Below are 16,902 nucleotides of genomic sequence, written 5' to 3'. Positions count from 1 at the left end.
CTGTTCATACCGTTACACACAGGAGTAAAACACAACTACACTGTGCATCAGAAAGAGCCAAAATGCATCCCTCTGATGAGGAATCTTTTAGTCTCTACTCTGGAACCAGACAGGGCTGGGCAGACACTTCATCTGTGCCTGTTTTTCAAATGGGTACGAAATAGCTGCCATTATTAAAAGTCTTCACATTCTTCACATTTCTCCTTTCATCCTAGGCTTGGCTTGACAGCTTTGCTCCTGAAAGCAGCAAAAGTCCAGAGGCAATTAAACACTAGTAAAGGTTTAGAGTGTCTCCTTAAGAATCTTTGTACATGTAGAATTAACAGCTATGCAGACTATTTAATAGTGATCATCATATCATGCATTTGTCAGCGAGACAAACAGGGCACAGCCAAGCTGTAAAGCCTGCAGATTTCTTCCATTTGTGTGCTGTTTGATCTGACTTGCATCTCCACTGCCTTGATCTCATGTATTTATTTGGTGATATACAGGGTCCCTTACAACAGCAGCAATCTGGTCGTCTTCTGTTTAATTATGGACTATTTTTTTTCTAGTGCAGCTTTTTCTATAAATGTCTCTGATTTGAGAAGTATGGAGAATGGTACTGTGCTTCCAATATAATTTTCTTTCTTTCACTTTGAATTTTTGTATAATTTTGTTCTGTTCTATTAGAAAAATAAGTCATGGAAAATAATTTTGTAAATCTGATTTAACACAGCAGAAGAGGAATCTGACCTTGATAACTGAACCCTGGAGCATGTCTAAGGCCAATGGTACAAACTAACAGGAGGCTGATATTGCAAACTTTTATATAACACACAGTTGTGCCTCAACAGCAAAGTTGTCTACTAATGTAAGTGACTATATTTGATGTTTTATTTAAAATTAGTGTCTCTTAGCTCCAATACTACATAAAGGAGTAAGCTGCCAAAAATACCACCCCTTAACCTGACCCGATTCAAAAAGTTATACAAATACAGAAAATCTGCCACTGCTTTTAAACAAGACAGATATCATTTCTGTGGAAACTCAAGTAAGAACAGATAGAGCAAGGAATTTCACTAACCTAACAACTGCACTAGATTTGGATGCTTGATCTCCTTCATCACAGCAGCTTCTTTCAAGAACTCTTCCACCTCCATGGTATCTTCCTAGATAAATAGAGAGGCAAAAGAAAGGAAAATTTATCTTCATGACCAAGGTCTGCTCAACACCACGTACCTGAGCTGAATATAAATGATGACATCCTTCTCCGCTGTTCTGGCCTTTACCAAAGCAAAATATAAACACCCCTGAAAAGCTGCCTGGCTGCCCTGCAGCATGGCCAAGTGAGAGATCTGCAGTACCCAGAAAGTCCTAGGCTTTCTTGTTTGGTAGCTATTGTGGCTACCAAAGCATTTGCAGCTGGTGAGGGGAAGACTCTCAGGATCACTGACTTAGTTCCTAGCTATAAAAATTAAGCTTGAAAGCTCCCTTACTTAGGAGCTACATAGAATCTTAGCTGTTGAAACAAACAGAAGGCTTTGAAAAGGAAAATAAATGGAGAAGCTGAATTTTTCCAAGAGCAGGGGAGAGGTAGTAGAAGGTATTTCCAACACCTTTGATTTCTTAAAGCTTCCACAGCTCTTCTGAGGGAAGGGAAGTGGACTTGGTAACCATTTCTACAGATCTGGCTTGGACATTCCTGCAGGAGCTTGCTGGGGCAAAATTCCAAATTATTTCTAAGCCACATGCACTGGTGCAAGTTTGGTAAGCTAACTTTGTTCTGCAAAGCTACTCTCAAGCATGGATTTTATGCAGATCAGCACACTCCATGTTCTGATATTCATATCATTAGGAGATATAACCGAGAATGTTACAATTTCCTTACCCTTACCATAAACGGTGAACAAATGAACAGCGCATAACAATGTGAAAACTCACCTTTAATGTTTTCACAGCAACCGTGAGATTGTATTTCTTCCAGACACCAACGTACACCTCGCCATACTGCCCTCCCCCAAGTTTGTGCTTCATGGTGATATCAGTCCGCTCCATCTCCCACTTGTCGTGGATGGGGGACACTCCATACACGGTGGGCTTATTGCACTTGGGTGCTGGGTAATGCAAAGTTGTCACCAGTCCATCTGCTACTGTTGAGTGATGGTGCACCAGCTCTGCTAGTGTGCTGAAACGGCTTTCTGCTGTCACATACACCTGTTAAGAACAAACCAGGAATCTACTTAAATGAAGGCAGCGGGAAGCTTTCAGGAACACTGGAAAACAGGTACAGTAAAAACATTCTCGCAGGTTTAAAAAAAAAAATAAAGATAAAGGAACCAGACTCTATAAAGTATTTGTTCTCATGTTGTTGGGCAAATGAATATTAATCTGTGGGATCTTTACGTGCAGAAGGTAGCTAGATATAAGCTATCATTCGAGAGCAGTGCTGTCTCCTGCCTCATGCTTTTCAGGACTAGAAACTGGAATTCTTGTAGCCAAGTGCAGGCCAGTTTCTGCATCACTCAACACATCATACTGCTTTTTGATCAAGGTTTCAAAACGCTGATTGAAACTGCTGACTTAGCAAAGCTCTGCTTTTTTTTAAGTGGATCAATGGAAAGGTATCACATCAAACCACAAATGCTTTGCTCCCTAGCTGCTTTCTGCCAGGATAGGTACCATCTGCACTTCTTCCAAAGCGGTGTTCGGTGAGTTACCACCAAACTCTTGGCATACGTGTTCTTTTTTTTTTTTTAATATAAATCAACCAGTGAACCTGTTTTCTCTCACATACACCACTCTCTTAACAGTCTGCAACTTGAGATTCTGTGCCACCTCTTAATTAATATCCCTATTTCCTCTCCCACAGCATTATCCAGAGATCCTTACCTTTCCATCTGAGGTGGTATTGATCCTGTAGTGGTAAACACGTCCTTCGTACCTGAGCGAGATGGATAGCTGTCCTGGGCTGCTCTCGCTTTCACGAACCAGGAAGCTGCCATTGATGAGACTGCTCAACAGATACTCTGCTGCACTGCGTGACACTGGCCCATGGTACCATGAATGCTTTTCCAGGCTGTTCACTGGTGTGATGTAGTTGCTTGGTACCCAGCCCTGCCCATTCTTCGAACGTACCTCACTCCATTCACCGTTCTGGTTGTAACCCAGGACTCGCAACTTCTCACCTAGGACCAGAAAGAAAAAAAGCAAAATAAGCACAGTGCAATCTATTTGGTCTCATTAAGGGAGACACTCACTATCAGCTGGCTAAGCCTGGGCTTGTAGTTTAACAACAAAAATCTGCAGCAGTGATCCTATAACTAAACTGCTACATATAAAGTATTTATGAAGTAAAGTTTCAGACAGAATACCTAGGATACTGTTCCATAATTTACTGCAGTCTGATTGATGAGCTCAAAAAACTTCCTTTAGTCCAGCTTTTTAGACTAGAAAGACTTTTTTTTTTTTTTGTTGGAGGGATGAGGTTTGTCTCATTCTTGAAGCCTTAAATGGCAAGTGACTTGAAACAGTTTTGCAGCAGATCATATTCTGATACATGTACTGAACAGAAAAAGAAAATCTCTGTGCAATTCTTAATTCTTGATTTTGCCCCAGTTAAAACTGCTGAATTCTGTTATCATCAATAACGTAACGGTTTTCCTTTGCCCCTCCCTAAAATAGGTGTCTCAACAGGCCGGTGGTTTGGGGAGCCTAGAACAGGGACAACTGTAGCAGGGCTAGACTGTTGTGCAGTGTTACACAAAGCTGTACCTGTGCTAGGAGAACTGCCCGGCAGGTGTCTCTCTCCAGCACAAGTGAGAGAGAGATCGTCTGCTTATAATCATCACTTTAGAGAATTATCTTCTCTAACTGCACTCATTCCTATTCCTATCCAGGGAAGGATTCTGCTTTCTATTTTCCACTGCTAAGCTTTCAACTTAGTAGCTGCTTTGTGATTCAGAGCCTTACCTTTGGTGATGCTGAGTGTGTTGTCACCGCTTGCTACAAAATCGTAAAGTGCAACAAAGAGATTGGGATCGCTCTCGGTGGCTCCAAGCAGGTTCTCCTTGGAGCTCCATCTGATGGCTTCATTCAGTGCCTGGGGTTCAACATCACAACCATAAGGGCGGTGCAGGGCCTCTGAAGGAAGAACAGAAGAGGAAATTACTTCGTGTACAACTGTAAATAGATCAAAACCCAGCATACAGCAGAGTGAAGCTCCTCTTCCACAATATGCTCTTTATGGAAAGGGAACACCACGGCTGCACATCTTAGATCAGTGGTTTTCAATCCCCACTTTGCTGACTCTTCATTCTATAGGTTACTTCTAACAGGCTGGAGAGGGTGACTAACTTGCCTATATAGCAAGTAGCAAGCTATGCATATAACATTTCTATTTAATACTTATTATACATACTTCTATTTATAGACACTTGTTTGAAAGTATTTAAGCATTCATAAATAAAAAATGGGTGAGAACTTAGAAGTGCTTTTTTAATGTGAAGTAGTGAAGGAAACCTTTCAACACTGAAATATTATGGTGTACGTCTTTACTGTTTCTGTGGCTGAAGTAGACAGCCTGGATCTGAAACCAACACTACAAATACAACAGGTAAGACAAACTGAATTATGGCACAAGTGAGATCTATAGGTTGGGACAGTAACTGATTCAGTATTAGCAGGAATGATGGTGATTTGTAATACATTTCAAGACTGTGTAAACAAGAGGTGGAAAACTGACAGGGACAGAAAGTATGTAAAGGTGATGCTAGGTATTTAGCAGCAGTGTTTCTGAATAGCTAGGCAGTTCTGTTTTGCTGTTTCAAAGGGCAACTGATGCAAACTTGATAGCATAAGGGAGTGGGGAGAACAATCAGATTTGGTTTAGAGACAAAAGAAAAAAAGTCCCCACAATTCCTTGGATGATGAAAAACAATCTAAATACACAGGATTTTGGAAAGAACTGTAGTAAAAAGTAAAACTGACTGAATACTCAATGGTATTGCTATGCCAAGACCATCTTTGGCTTTCTAACCCATAGAGAGGTTTTCCAGAAACTTGTAGCAGAATAAATGTCAATATTAAGACAAGAGAAAGAGCGATGATGTGGTTTCATATATGTGGGTTGCTCAAGGGGGGCAAAAAAATATGAAGGTGTAAACATATAAATATTTTCTCTGATGGCACAACTGACATAAGTTCCTGTCCCAGTATATATTTCCAGATTCTCTTGTTGAAGTTACAGAAATTCACTGTAAAAAGATGTAATTAAATGCACCAAACATAAAAAAATCCTCTTTAAAAAGCTGGATGCTTTCTTCACTTTACAATCGTTGCTTTGGCCCATTTCTGAGAGGCTGAGAAGTCAGGCTCAGGATGTTCTTAAGCAGACCGCTGCCAGAGAATGTGTGTATATAATACCCCCTCCCTGCACTCCCATGAGATTTACATTCGTGAGTGAGAGCTAGTCTATAAGGCACTTTAAAAAGAGAACAAAGAGCTCAAATGCAATACAGGACAGGAAAACTGGGAAGTTAGCGAGACACAAAACAGGAAGAGGCCTGTGCCAATAGGCAAACATAGGCCAAATCTGTGTCACAGGACAGAGCTCAAGCCTGGAAAACGAGGACAGAGAGGGGTTCCCAGCATCTACATGCAATTTTTTGACTGTATTATAGATACATGAGAATGTAAATGGTTGAGGTTTGTTCCGTTTTGTTTTTAACCACATAGCTAAGTGGCTTTTGATTGCATTTCTGGTAATCATTCAGAGTTATACTGCTTGCATAACCTGCTCGTCTTGCAATTCCTTAATAACCTACCTCCCAAGCCTTGCCAAAGTAGCACCCTTTCAAGGTGCAGAACAGAAGCAACTAGAAATTAAGCTACCAAAATGTTGCTTCTTTGATTTCATTATCTGCAGATACAATATTTACATACGCTTCTTGTTCCTGTCAACTGCAACTAGTTTTACAATATACTAACCCACCAAACTGGGTGCTATCACAGAAAAGAGACGAAATCCCAATGTTTGCTCAGCTACCTACGTTATAGCATGGCTGCCAACATCCCACTGTAATTTTTTAGCACTGGGTGTGTGCATATGCATGTCCAGTTGTTAAGCACCAGGAAAGAACACCAGTTCCTAAATCCAGCTCTCTTTGTAGAATAAAAATACATATTTAATTAAATAATACATTCTTTATACTCGTACAGTGACTTGAGTTAGTGTGTTTCAGTGCCTTAAGCAAAGTCACTCAGCAAATGCGCTGTACAAGAAATCTGACTTGCACGTCTCTGCTAGCAAGCAAACACAAAAGCAGGCAGTGTTTCCAAAGAATATCTGACCTTTCAGCTCCAAAACACCTTCATGGTGTTTAAATAACTTCTGACTTTTATTATGTACCTGCCGAAATGTGAAAGGCTTTAAACAAAAAAATATATGCGTTTGTTCTAAATCAAAGTGTACTTTACTCGAAGTTTCTTTCTCAAGCCAGAAAAGCTCATGAACTGAGAGCATCCAACCCCTACTTAACAGACAGCGCAGAGTTAAGCAATTAGCCACATACTCAATGGGTAAGCGTGAAGCAGCCTAGTATCAGCTCAGCTTCAGAGCTCCTGCAGCAAATCCCATGACCAACTAAGCCTGCCCACGCTGAGCCCCACAGTGGGCACTTAAACCAAGGCAAAACCATCAGAAATGCCACCTGCTGCTTAGCGCTGAGCGGCTCTGCCCACATGAAACCATTTGTGGTGCCGTGCTGGATTGCCAGCGAGGACTCAAAGCAGATGTGGGACTACTACCACTTCCTCGGGAATGTCTGGGAGGCTGGCACATGTTCTTAACACCCACTTTATGTACAAAAAAAAAAGCCAACAGAAGTTAATGTTTGATGAGGAGGTTCAATCACTTAGCTACAGCGCTTACCTAAAAATCACATTACCTAAAAATCAAATGCTTTTAAGAGTTTGTGTCTCACCAACTTCCTTCACTTTCATTTTTAGAGTGACTTGGATGCTTAAGTAACTGTAAAGGTTACCCAATATCTACTGTAGGAGAATTTACCTGGATATAAAAGTACCTATTGCAGGTTATTATTACATAATAAACTTTGCTGCCCAGTACGGTGTGAGAATCTATGCCATCCAACATGTAAGCATATGGAAGGTCAGTGAAACAGGATAGTCACATAAACCTCATTAAGGAAAATAAGATAACCAAAGTATATCACAAATGATACTCCTCCAACTGAACAGTCTGCAAGCTCTATTCACACCAAGCTAAGGAAATGAGCTGGGAAGTTCTGGTTTATATCAGCTCCTTTTGAAGGCTAACCATAAATCATGTATTACCACTTTCATTTCCTATACAATGGAAAACTTACATCATCATTTAGTGTACAAGGAATACACAATCACCTGAGGAGGTTATGCTTCATCCATCTCCTTCCTTTTCTTTATTCCCACAATACAATTTGCTTCTCTCCGGATATGAATGCTTTTTCTATTCAGCCAACATGTAAGGGGTGCTTTGTCCCCCACCCTGTGCTGCCAACACAACAATTACCAATCTCTTTGGTCCAAGAGCAGGAGGTAGTATATGCTAAATCTTAAAATTTTAGGATCACATCAAGTGCTGAAGTGGTCTCTATTTCTAAAATACTGTGTAACTGCTCATAAAAATGAAGCAGTTCAATAATCTAAAGCCCGGATAAAAGCAGGCCATCTCAGTCCTGCCCATGACTGGTCTCATACTACAAGACAAAGATAGACTGGAAAGGACCCACATCCTCCCTGAAGCACTCACAGAAACACAGGAAAGGGATGGCGCAGCATTACGACCCCAAACATCGTACCTGTGAAACTCAACGTGCCATGCTCAGAGGCTTCCTCGCCAAGGCAGCAGAGCAGCTTGCCCTCTTTGCCATAGCTGCTAGACTGGAAGAGGACCGTCCCCACAATCATGCTGTGCTTCACAGCAAACAGAAGAGGCTGCTTGACCCAAGAAGTCCTGAACTGCCGCTGCCAGCACAAACGCCACCACGTGCAGATGCTCACTGCTCGCAAGGCTGGCAGCCAATGGAAAAGGAAGCGCTGCCGAGCAGGCGAAGGAGAAACTGGGAAAATCAAGCCGCGGGTTAACGTGGTTATTAGCTGGAAGTGAGGGTGGAGCTTCCAGGGAACGCTGAACAAACAGAGGATGTGGCGACTGGACTGCAAGTTGAAACAATTTTGAGATGAGCTATGAAGACAGAGTTTTGTTCTGCTAAGAGTTAGGCAACAAAGTGTTTGGGAAGAAAGCAAACAGTTTCCTTGGAGAAAATCCTTTGTACAAATTACAAAACAGATCACCCATTAGGGGGACCGCCCAGATTGATTCATTTTTCCACTCCACATACCATTGCTGGAGCACTATTTACATGAATCAACAGGAAAGGATCTTACTGAAAATACACGTCTAATATGTACAAGCACTGAACAAGTAAACAATCCTGAACATTTCAGAATTTCACAAAGAAACAGAAAGCAAGGGCAGTACAGTATGCCCAGTCTGAGCTGCACTTTTGCTGATTCAGTAAGACTCAGTTCAGCTCTCTGAAATGGCACCATCAAACTACCTCTCAAAAAACATAACATTTTTTGGATGAATTCTTTAAAAGCCCTAGTATGGTTTGTAGCAGGACAGGCTCCTCCTAACCTGTGGACAAGGAAGGGTTAAAGAACAAGCCATCACCATGGCAGTCTCACACCTGGGAGGGTGGTGGGCCTGCAGAGGGGTATAAAAGGGAGCAGGGAAAGGGAATTAAGTGGTTTGGCCTTTCTTTTGTAAGGGGAGAGGAGCTGTTGCAGCCCACTGAGAAAAAAGAAGCAGCGTTTTTATAATCCCTGAACTCCATCGTTCTGTAAGAAAGGTAGCTGCACCACATGATGAGGACTCAGATCAAGCTAAAGGTAAGAAATGAGTAACCTGGCTTATTCCAAATGTTTGTGTTTTGTAAGGCTGTGGAAAAACACTGTATAAAACTGTAGATATGCTGTGGGGATGAGTTGCTTTTCCCTATATGGCCTGTGACACCAGTTATTTCCCCTGCCACCATCACCTAATGTATAAGGAAAAAATAACCAGACAAAGAAAATATCTTAGGATACTGCATACTGTTGTCTTCCTAAAGTTCTGACAAGTGGGTGACCTCTTTTCCTCCTCCTCCTCCAAAGCCAAGCTTGGTGAGTCCTGCAGCATGCTATCCAGTAGTTAGAGGTTGAGATGCCTTTACCTAAGAGCTCCTAGGCTTTATCTCTTTCCCCTTTGTTTTTGCTTCTTGCAGTTTATTGTTTTCTCCCCTCATTTGCTCCAAGTACTCTTAATTACACTGGTATTTTTACTACCATTAGCATATCTGGTAATACACAAAGAATAAGCAGAATTTGTTGGGAAAAACAGAAAACATGTGAATGAGCTTTGTGATAAACCCACTTTTCAGGTGGGTCTGAAATGGTAGCAGGAAATAGCAAGCTACATATGGATTTGTGGTTAAATTAGTCTTAGCTGTAATAGTTAACAACCTTAGCTGAAATAACAAATATACTTGTTAGTTAAAATACAACAGATGAATAATTGGTATTTGGAACAAAGAAGGATTAGTGGAAAGTTAGGTTGGATTAATAATGTAACTTGCAAATATATCTATTGACTCCACCAATTTTAGCCTCTGTCAGGAGAGTATTCTCAGTCAAAGCCTAATGGCTGCCTGGTCTGTTAACGAGCTCCTGATGGGAATCAAGTAGTGGCCAGCACTGGCACTGGAGGCCAGCAACATTGTGGCCATAAGTTTCCTGTAACAGGGCAATTCTGTGCCTGCACCTTTCCAGCCCCCACAAAAGCGTTTCTCAGTGGGAAGGATATGGGGTGTCCCTGCACAGTGTGTAGCTGTTCATAGTGTCCTGCACCCAGGCAGAATAGTCAGGCATCTTTCTACCTTCTAGATGAGCATTATTGCTTTTACAACTGATTTTCCTAGATAGTTATTTTACACTGTAGGCCATCACCTTGACATCTGCATCCTGTTCCTATTCCCTTCACAGTAAGCGCACAATATAAAATCTTAATTCTGGTACACTCAACTTCCTCAGTGGAAGAGTCCACCTTTCAGGCACAGCAGCTCTTCCCAGCTCTTTAGACTATTCCCTGTGGTGCCCTTCAAAGCTGTTTCCTGAGAGTGGTTACCCTTCCTGTACAACTTAAATCATCCATTTAGGAGCATTTCTCTAGTTCTTCCAGCGGTGGGAAAAAGTTGAGTAAAAAGAAATCTTGCTGACTAGACTACTTTGAAATGTACACTTCAGGGAGCTTCTAAAACATTCGCTATACTCTGAATTTCTGAACCAACTGTCAATGTCTCTTAATCAAACATTAAGAATGTGTAAATGGAAATAGAGCTTTGAAAATTATTTGGTGTTGTTGGCGGCAGGCCAAAGTGACTGGCTTCTCAATGGAAGGAAGAGAGACAAAGAAAGGGTTATAGGGTAAATCCTGGTTACTGCATACAGTCTCAATCTGATATCTCAGCATTTTGCATCAAAAACCATAGGGTGTATGTATGTGTGTGTATATATACACACACGCTCAGTGTTCTATCTTCTGGCTTCTCACATGCCTCTCTTTCACAAAGGGACAACTGAATACAAGGCCACCAAGATCCCTGCATATGCCGCATCTTTCACATTATTTTCACTTTGAGTTTTCAAACTAAATACCAATATAAATATCCATGATGCTATTTTACCCACAGACTCATTTTATATGCTTACTTTTAACACTATCAAAGAATAGGCATTGGTCAACTTAGAGCATAGAAAGTAGGCCATCCAGTAACTAACAACTGCTAGTATAATCGGTATTTTCCACTGCATCTTCAAAACGTGCATCACTTTACATCACTAGACTTCAAGATCTTTAACCAGCTTGTTAGTGGGAGGATTTCTGCCTTAATGAATACAAGGAAACAAAATTGACAACACAGCAGCAAGTGGGTTTCCTATTTTGCTGACACGATTGGAATAGTATCAAGTTCTACAGTATCTCTGTTTCTGAAGCCAAGTCTCAGCACTTCCTACTATCCAAAAATACTCAAGGCAAACTACATACTAAAAAGCAAACCAATGCTGAACAGGCCAAGTTCCTACTGTCTAATAATGTGGTAGCATAGAAGTGGACCTATGAACTTTCTTTACCCTAGACCAGACTTAAGCCCCTACCTAAATGGACCACCTAGTCTTTCTGCTGACATACATGTGGCCATGAAAAACACCAGTTTAAAAGGGCTCAGACAGTTCACATATGGCTTTGGTAAAATGCAGGCAATCTAACTAAATGCCATTCCTAGGTGTTCCTCTCCTGTAAGCAACCAGACTCTTAATAACGTGGTTAGCTTGAGCTAAGCACAGATCCATAGTTAGTCTTTGGGCCTCCCACAGAGTGGTGCAAGGTTTAAGTACTGTAAACAACCCACTGAATAAAGCCAAGAAATACAGCTCCAAGCCAAGAACTTGGGATGGGCAAGGAATAAGTTTCTATTTATGGTACCAGGCTGGAAGAGACAGAATGGGAGGAGACTTCACAGTCAGTGACAAAATTGCATCATGAAGAGCTCACATCATAAAAAAGCTGGTAGCACTGTCTTGCCTTGATTATCAAAATATATCTGAAATAGAAAAGGTTAATAAAAGTGATCTTTGGTATCAGAGAGAGAAATATACAGAGAAAACTAGAAGTTCTCCATACAGCTCACGTCTTAAATGCAGATTTATTTTGCAACACAACAAACTGCTCAATGAGGTATTCCCTTGCACTTATTTCATGGTTAAAGTGGTGGGTCTTCACCTAGAAGACATGCTTTTTGGCTAGCTTGACAAAAAATCCAAGGGAAAAAAAGGTTTGGGGGTTTGCAGTCAATTAATTTTAATTGGTAGGAGGAGATAGACAGATTGATCTCAGCTAGTTACACCAGTGTATGAAGAATTCAAGACATTGTCTACCTGAACATAAGAGGTTAGCTATGTTAAGATTTAAACAAACTGACGTTTACAGAAGGACAGTGTCTTCTGTTTCACCGGTTCCAATTATCCTCTTCCTTTGTTACTAATGCTATCAAACATTCAGAGGTGTCCCTCAGCCTGTTTCCTTGCTCAGATGTCAGTGACACATAGGTATGCCATTTCTCCCAATATCAACCTAATGCAGCCCTTCCCTATTTTTTCTCAACTTCTTTCTGGTAAACAAGCATCTTTTTGGTACAGAACCCAGAATGAAATAAATAAAGCTTAAGGTCCAAAGTATTCATTCAGTGCAAGATGCATAAATATATTCATAGATCAACAGGCTGTAAGTGACTGAACATTCTACTGAAGCATTTGGTAGCATTGCTGTTTTGAGAGAGAATTCAAAGTAGATGAAGTTTTGATCATCTTCAGTACAAACACTGCTAACTCAATAGAATGGCTCTCAAGACCTCTGAGATTTTTTTCTGTCCTCGCAAAACTCTGGTAGGAAAGCGACTCTGGGATAAATGCAGCTAGCAAAACAATGCAGGTTTTTAGATGCATTTAAAAAACACTTCAGGGTGAGGAACTCATGTAAGCACAGGAGACCTGGACCTAACAGTTATTAAAAGGTGCAACAGATGTTTCCTGTCAGAGGTACTGGGAATGGTCAGAAGCACCAGAATCCCCTCACAGTACCAATCTGACTTCTTTGAATGTGCCTCTGGGTGAGGAACCAAAACCCAACAGCACAACAGATAGTAAGAAAAACACTTTCCTGAAGTGAAAAGAGATATTTTAATGTAATTCAAGTGATATACAAAAAAGGATTTTGGAACAAAAATCTACAAATGTAACCTCTCTGTAAAAATCCTGAATACTGCATCACAGCATTTGTTACTTTCATTACTAAGGATTTGTTTAGCTCCTATAAAGCTAGTCAGCTTTACAATTGCTGGTATCTAGAAACAAGCAGAGACCACCAACTTCAGATGCTCTGTATTACATACCTCTTTCCATTGAGTACTGAGGTGATGAAGTTCCAATCTTTGTTCCTCTGAATCCTACCTATAGTGGACAGTAACTACTCCCACAATGACACTTTTAGGGAAAGGAGTGCTATGAAGGGACACCTGGATTTCAAAGATAACTAGGAAACTGCACACACATAGATCAAAAGTCTATTTGACATTCTTCCTCTGTCATCGTAAGTTCCAGTAAACCTCTCCAGTACGAAGGGTAAGCAGGATTAGGTCACCCAGTCCTTCTCCAGGAAAGGTGGGATGGCCAAACATTATGACAGCTTACAGCAAGTCATTTAGCATTTTTTTTTTAATCAGTACTGTGGGAGAGAAGTTGCTTAATGTGGATTACACTTCACTCCAACAGAATTCCTGAGGAGTCATAATACTGGCCAGATCAAAGTGAAGATGATATCTACCTCTAAGCAAATTAAATGAATAGCTACTTACTTACACAGCGTTAAGGCAAACATTTGCAGTAAGGACTCTTTTGCAAAAAGAATACTTGAAAAATCAACTGACCCCTATGCAAGCCAGAAATATCTACACTAGCAAAGTCTAGCTGGCAAGAGGTTTATTTTGCAGATGTAAAGCACTAACTGATCAGACCTTTGAGTTAACATGACATAAATGTCCAAGCTGCTTTTCAAGTGACGTAACTTACATCTTATTAGAAGTCCTACAGTATTTGGTACTCTCCTTAGACTCAGCACCTGGATCAATGGCCGCATTAAACTGTTTCGCAGCCAGCTTTGTGAAATTTATTTTTAGCCTTCCTAGTTAGTGGGAGAACATGGAAGGAGAGACTTGTGACTTGTGATCTCAGGAGTGAAAGAAAACATCAAACAGCCCAGATTTGAGCTGATGTCACAACTTGAGGTCCAAGTAATTATTTTTGCAAGTGCCCTGGACAGGCAGCACTGCTTACCTTTTGGAGGATATTCGGAGGGCAGAGCTCCCCAGGTGAGCTGATATAGCTTCAGTTTCCAGTACATGAGTTTAATTTTTTTAATGCAATCCCAAAATGCTTGTTAACACAGATGCGACTTCTCAGTTCCATCCACCCACGCTGAACATGCAGCAACTGCCAAAGCTACGCAGTACTTCTGGTTTAAAAAAAAATTTTCTAGCTAAAAATAAATCACAAAACTGTCAAGCTCATTTGTCAGCAACCAATATGCTGTTCAAGCCATTGTCCACAGCCATTTTCTTCTCTTGAACAAAAAAGGGGGTTGCTTTTTAAAATATTTACTTCATTGACTAAAATACTCTTGTGATCTTGCCTCCTTTGAAATATATTTGTCTTAGAAAATAAACCAGCTCTTCCTTTCCTCCAAGAAAAGCTGAGCTTTAGCATGAATACTTGCCCAAAAATTGCATGCTGTCTTGGTAACTTCAGAACCAGGGAAAACTCTTAATGTGGATGCTTGTCAGGAGATCCCCAGAGTCTGACATTCAGCTGAGCCCTGGTTGTGGGAGTTTTAGTTCTCCTGCTCCTTCTCAGCCCAATGGGCTGATTCACTTTTGTGGGGGGCAGTGTGAACACGCATGCATGAAGTCAGAGAAACACATCGATCACGCAGAACTTAGTTACTGGCCGCTGTGCCGCTTCCAGGTGGTGAAACCCAGACACTCGTATTTGGCTCTGCTGACCAGACAAGGGACTCCATTCACCAGCGCCGCTTCCAACAGCTGCTAAATAACCAGGGTAACATAAACCCCAGCCTCGGCACAGGGAGAATTCCTAGCTCAGCACCGACAGCTTTGCAGTTTCAGGCTGTGTCACTACATTTGCTATTTCAAATCTACTAACAGCAATGTTTAGCCCTTGCGTGTCTGAGTTCAGTATTCTGATCAGAATATACTCACAGAAAACAATGTTTTTGGAAAATGTTTTCTGGGTTATGGCAGAATTAATACAACTTTGAAGGAAAAGAGATGATAGTGAGACTGAGCAAGTTCAATGCTCCTATTCTGGAAGTAATCAAAGCTACAAAAAAGTCACTGTTTGAATTGGTGGTGTAGTAATCAGTTTTATTACAAGGAAGGATAACTGTAAATTAATAGGCAAAGATTATTAATAAGCTGGGTGGATCTGGATTGAAAATGCTAATACAATTAAGTAGGTTTGTGACTGATATTATTCAGTAAAGATCTGATATTTTTGATAGAATAATAAAAGAAAAAACATGTTTTAAACATAAATAATTGAAGAGAGGTAAGACTAGCCAACATATTCAACTTGAAGGAATTTTATGCAGCTAAGATAAAAATGTGTATTTTATGTACATCCACTACTGCAGTGGTAACATCTACATCTGTAAAGCTAGGCATTGAGATTATTTTTTCTTTTTAGGAAGTACTTCTTGATTGTTAACATTGTAACTATTGAACATTTAAAGGAAGTATCATAGGAAAAACAAATCCTGCCTCTTGGATTTAGCAGAACACTTAAGAATGCCAAAAGCAAGGCAGCTAGCTGACAACTGGGATTCTTCAGTCACATAATAATCATACTGGGTCACTTAGAGCCCAGCATCCTGCCGTTACCATTGCCAAGAGAAGTTGCCTGGGGAAAGGGTAATAATATTATTCCAGAATACTTTCCAAGCCTCCAACACGTTGCAGCTCAAGATCTTTCTGAGCCAGAGCTGGTGTTGTCGTAGTTAAACTTCCTAACGGGCTGCTTCCATTATTTTGTCCAGTTGCTGCCTGGAGTAATGCAAACTAAACTCACCACACAAACAACATCCTGCTGCAATGTTATCAATAGCTCAACTGCACCCTGTAGAATAAAGAACAGCTTCTCTCTTGTTTTGAACATGACAGCTGCTAGTTTCATTTGATGATCCTCAGTCCCTACAGTGGCAAATCCTGAACGATCACTCCCTGCTGGTGCCTTCCCTGCCACTTGTGATTTTTATAGGCCTTTATCTTATTCTACCTCAGGCACCTCTCTTCCAGGCTGAAGAGTTTGTCTTAGGCAGTCTGATGTTGTTGCCTTTGGTCACCTTTAAACAGTCCTCCTTTGAGCTTTTTCTCTACCATACACCCCTCCACATAACCAGATCAGAATTATGTGCTTTGTACAGCATCAGGACTATATATTTTTCTACTCCTAACACTCTGCTTTTTGGACTATAATTCTAAATGGTGTCATGACGCTGTCTTATTACAGCTCAAAGATTTATTTCTACTGTTATAATAGTCAGTTTAGAGCTAAACACCTCACATGCAAAGCTAGAACCATTTTCTTCTATATGCCACCTTCCACATGTTTACACTGAATTTTGTACCAGTTCTTCAACCTGCAACCTCTTGTAATTCTTCAGTCAACTTTTGTCTCTACTCTCTTTAATAACTTAACATTATTAGCAACTTTACCATCTTGCTATTTGCTTTCTTCCTCTTCACGTCATTTGTCACAGTCTGATAGCAGCTTTTAATTAAAAAACAGGTGAATTGAAGAAAAGTTAGAAAGTTGAGTAAAAGACATTTTCTTTATTCCTATTTGATAGCTGCTTAATTTCTAGCATCTTTTCACTACACAAAGACATTAACATGTTCCAGCCAGTTATATATTATAATCGGTGCTTAGTACAGTATATGATCTGGTTAAGTCATCAGATACTGCTATCCTATGGTGAGGAGCATTACAAAAAAAAAAAAAAAAAAACCCAGGCAAAAATTACTTTGCAAGGGAAACCACTGAACTAGAAGACTGTTTAAAGAAGGTATAATTGGCTCTGGGGAGAAATACTCCAGGAGATGGGAAACTTGAATGTGCCTGGATGCAAACAGAGCAGAAACATCCTCTAGATGATGTTTTTTCTACTAATTTGTTTTCAGAGCAGTAAAG

At 40.5% G+C, this 16,902-nt stretch overlaps 1 protein-coding gene and 1 long non-coding RNA gene across 6 annotated transcripts in view; one reads left to right on the top strand and one right to left on the bottom strand.

The window, feature by feature from the left end:
• ABL2 (ABL proto-oncogene 2, non-receptor tyrosine kinase) overlaps positions 1-16,902 on the bottom strand; it is a 47,995-nt gene that overhangs the window by 12,100 nt on the left and 18,993 nt on the right. For 2 of the 5 annotated variants that reach the window (XM_010299842.2, XM_010299843.2), the window contains exons 1-5: positions 7,839-8,096; positions 3,952-4,122; positions 2,872-3,167; positions 1,924-2,196; positions 1,067-1,151 (exon numbers count right to left, since the gene is read on the bottom strand). In XM_010299842.2, coding sequence (XP_010298144.1) covers positions 1,067-1,151; positions 1,924-2,196; positions 2,872-3,167; positions 3,952-4,122; positions 7,839-7,947 — 934 coding nt within the window. In that variant the 5' untranslated portion in view covers positions 7,948-8,096. Of the gene's footprint in view, positions 1-1,066; positions 1,152-1,923; positions 2,197-2,871; positions 3,168-3,951; positions 4,123-7,838; positions 8,097-13,971; positions 14,349-16,902 lie in introns of those variants that run through there. The other 3 variants (XM_075760419.1, XM_075760421.1, XM_075760420.1) reach the window with 2 other exon arrangements.
• On the top strand, positions 687-2,973 carry LOC142602802 (uncharacterized). Its single transcript, XR_012836627.1, has 3 exons — positions 687-853; positions 1,941-2,266; positions 2,852-2,973. It is a non-coding gene; the product is annotated as an uncharacterized LOC142602802 (long non-coding RNA).

This window comes from Balearica regulorum, chromosome 8, assembly GCF_011004875.1.
Source record: "Balearica regulorum gibbericeps isolate bBalReg1 chromosome 8, bBalReg1.pri, whole genome shotgun sequence".
Taxonomy (NCBI): Eukaryota; Metazoa; Chordata; class Aves; order Gruiformes; family Gruidae; genus Balearica; species Balearica regulorum.
This window is presented reverse-complemented; position numbering and strand designations above follow the sequence as displayed.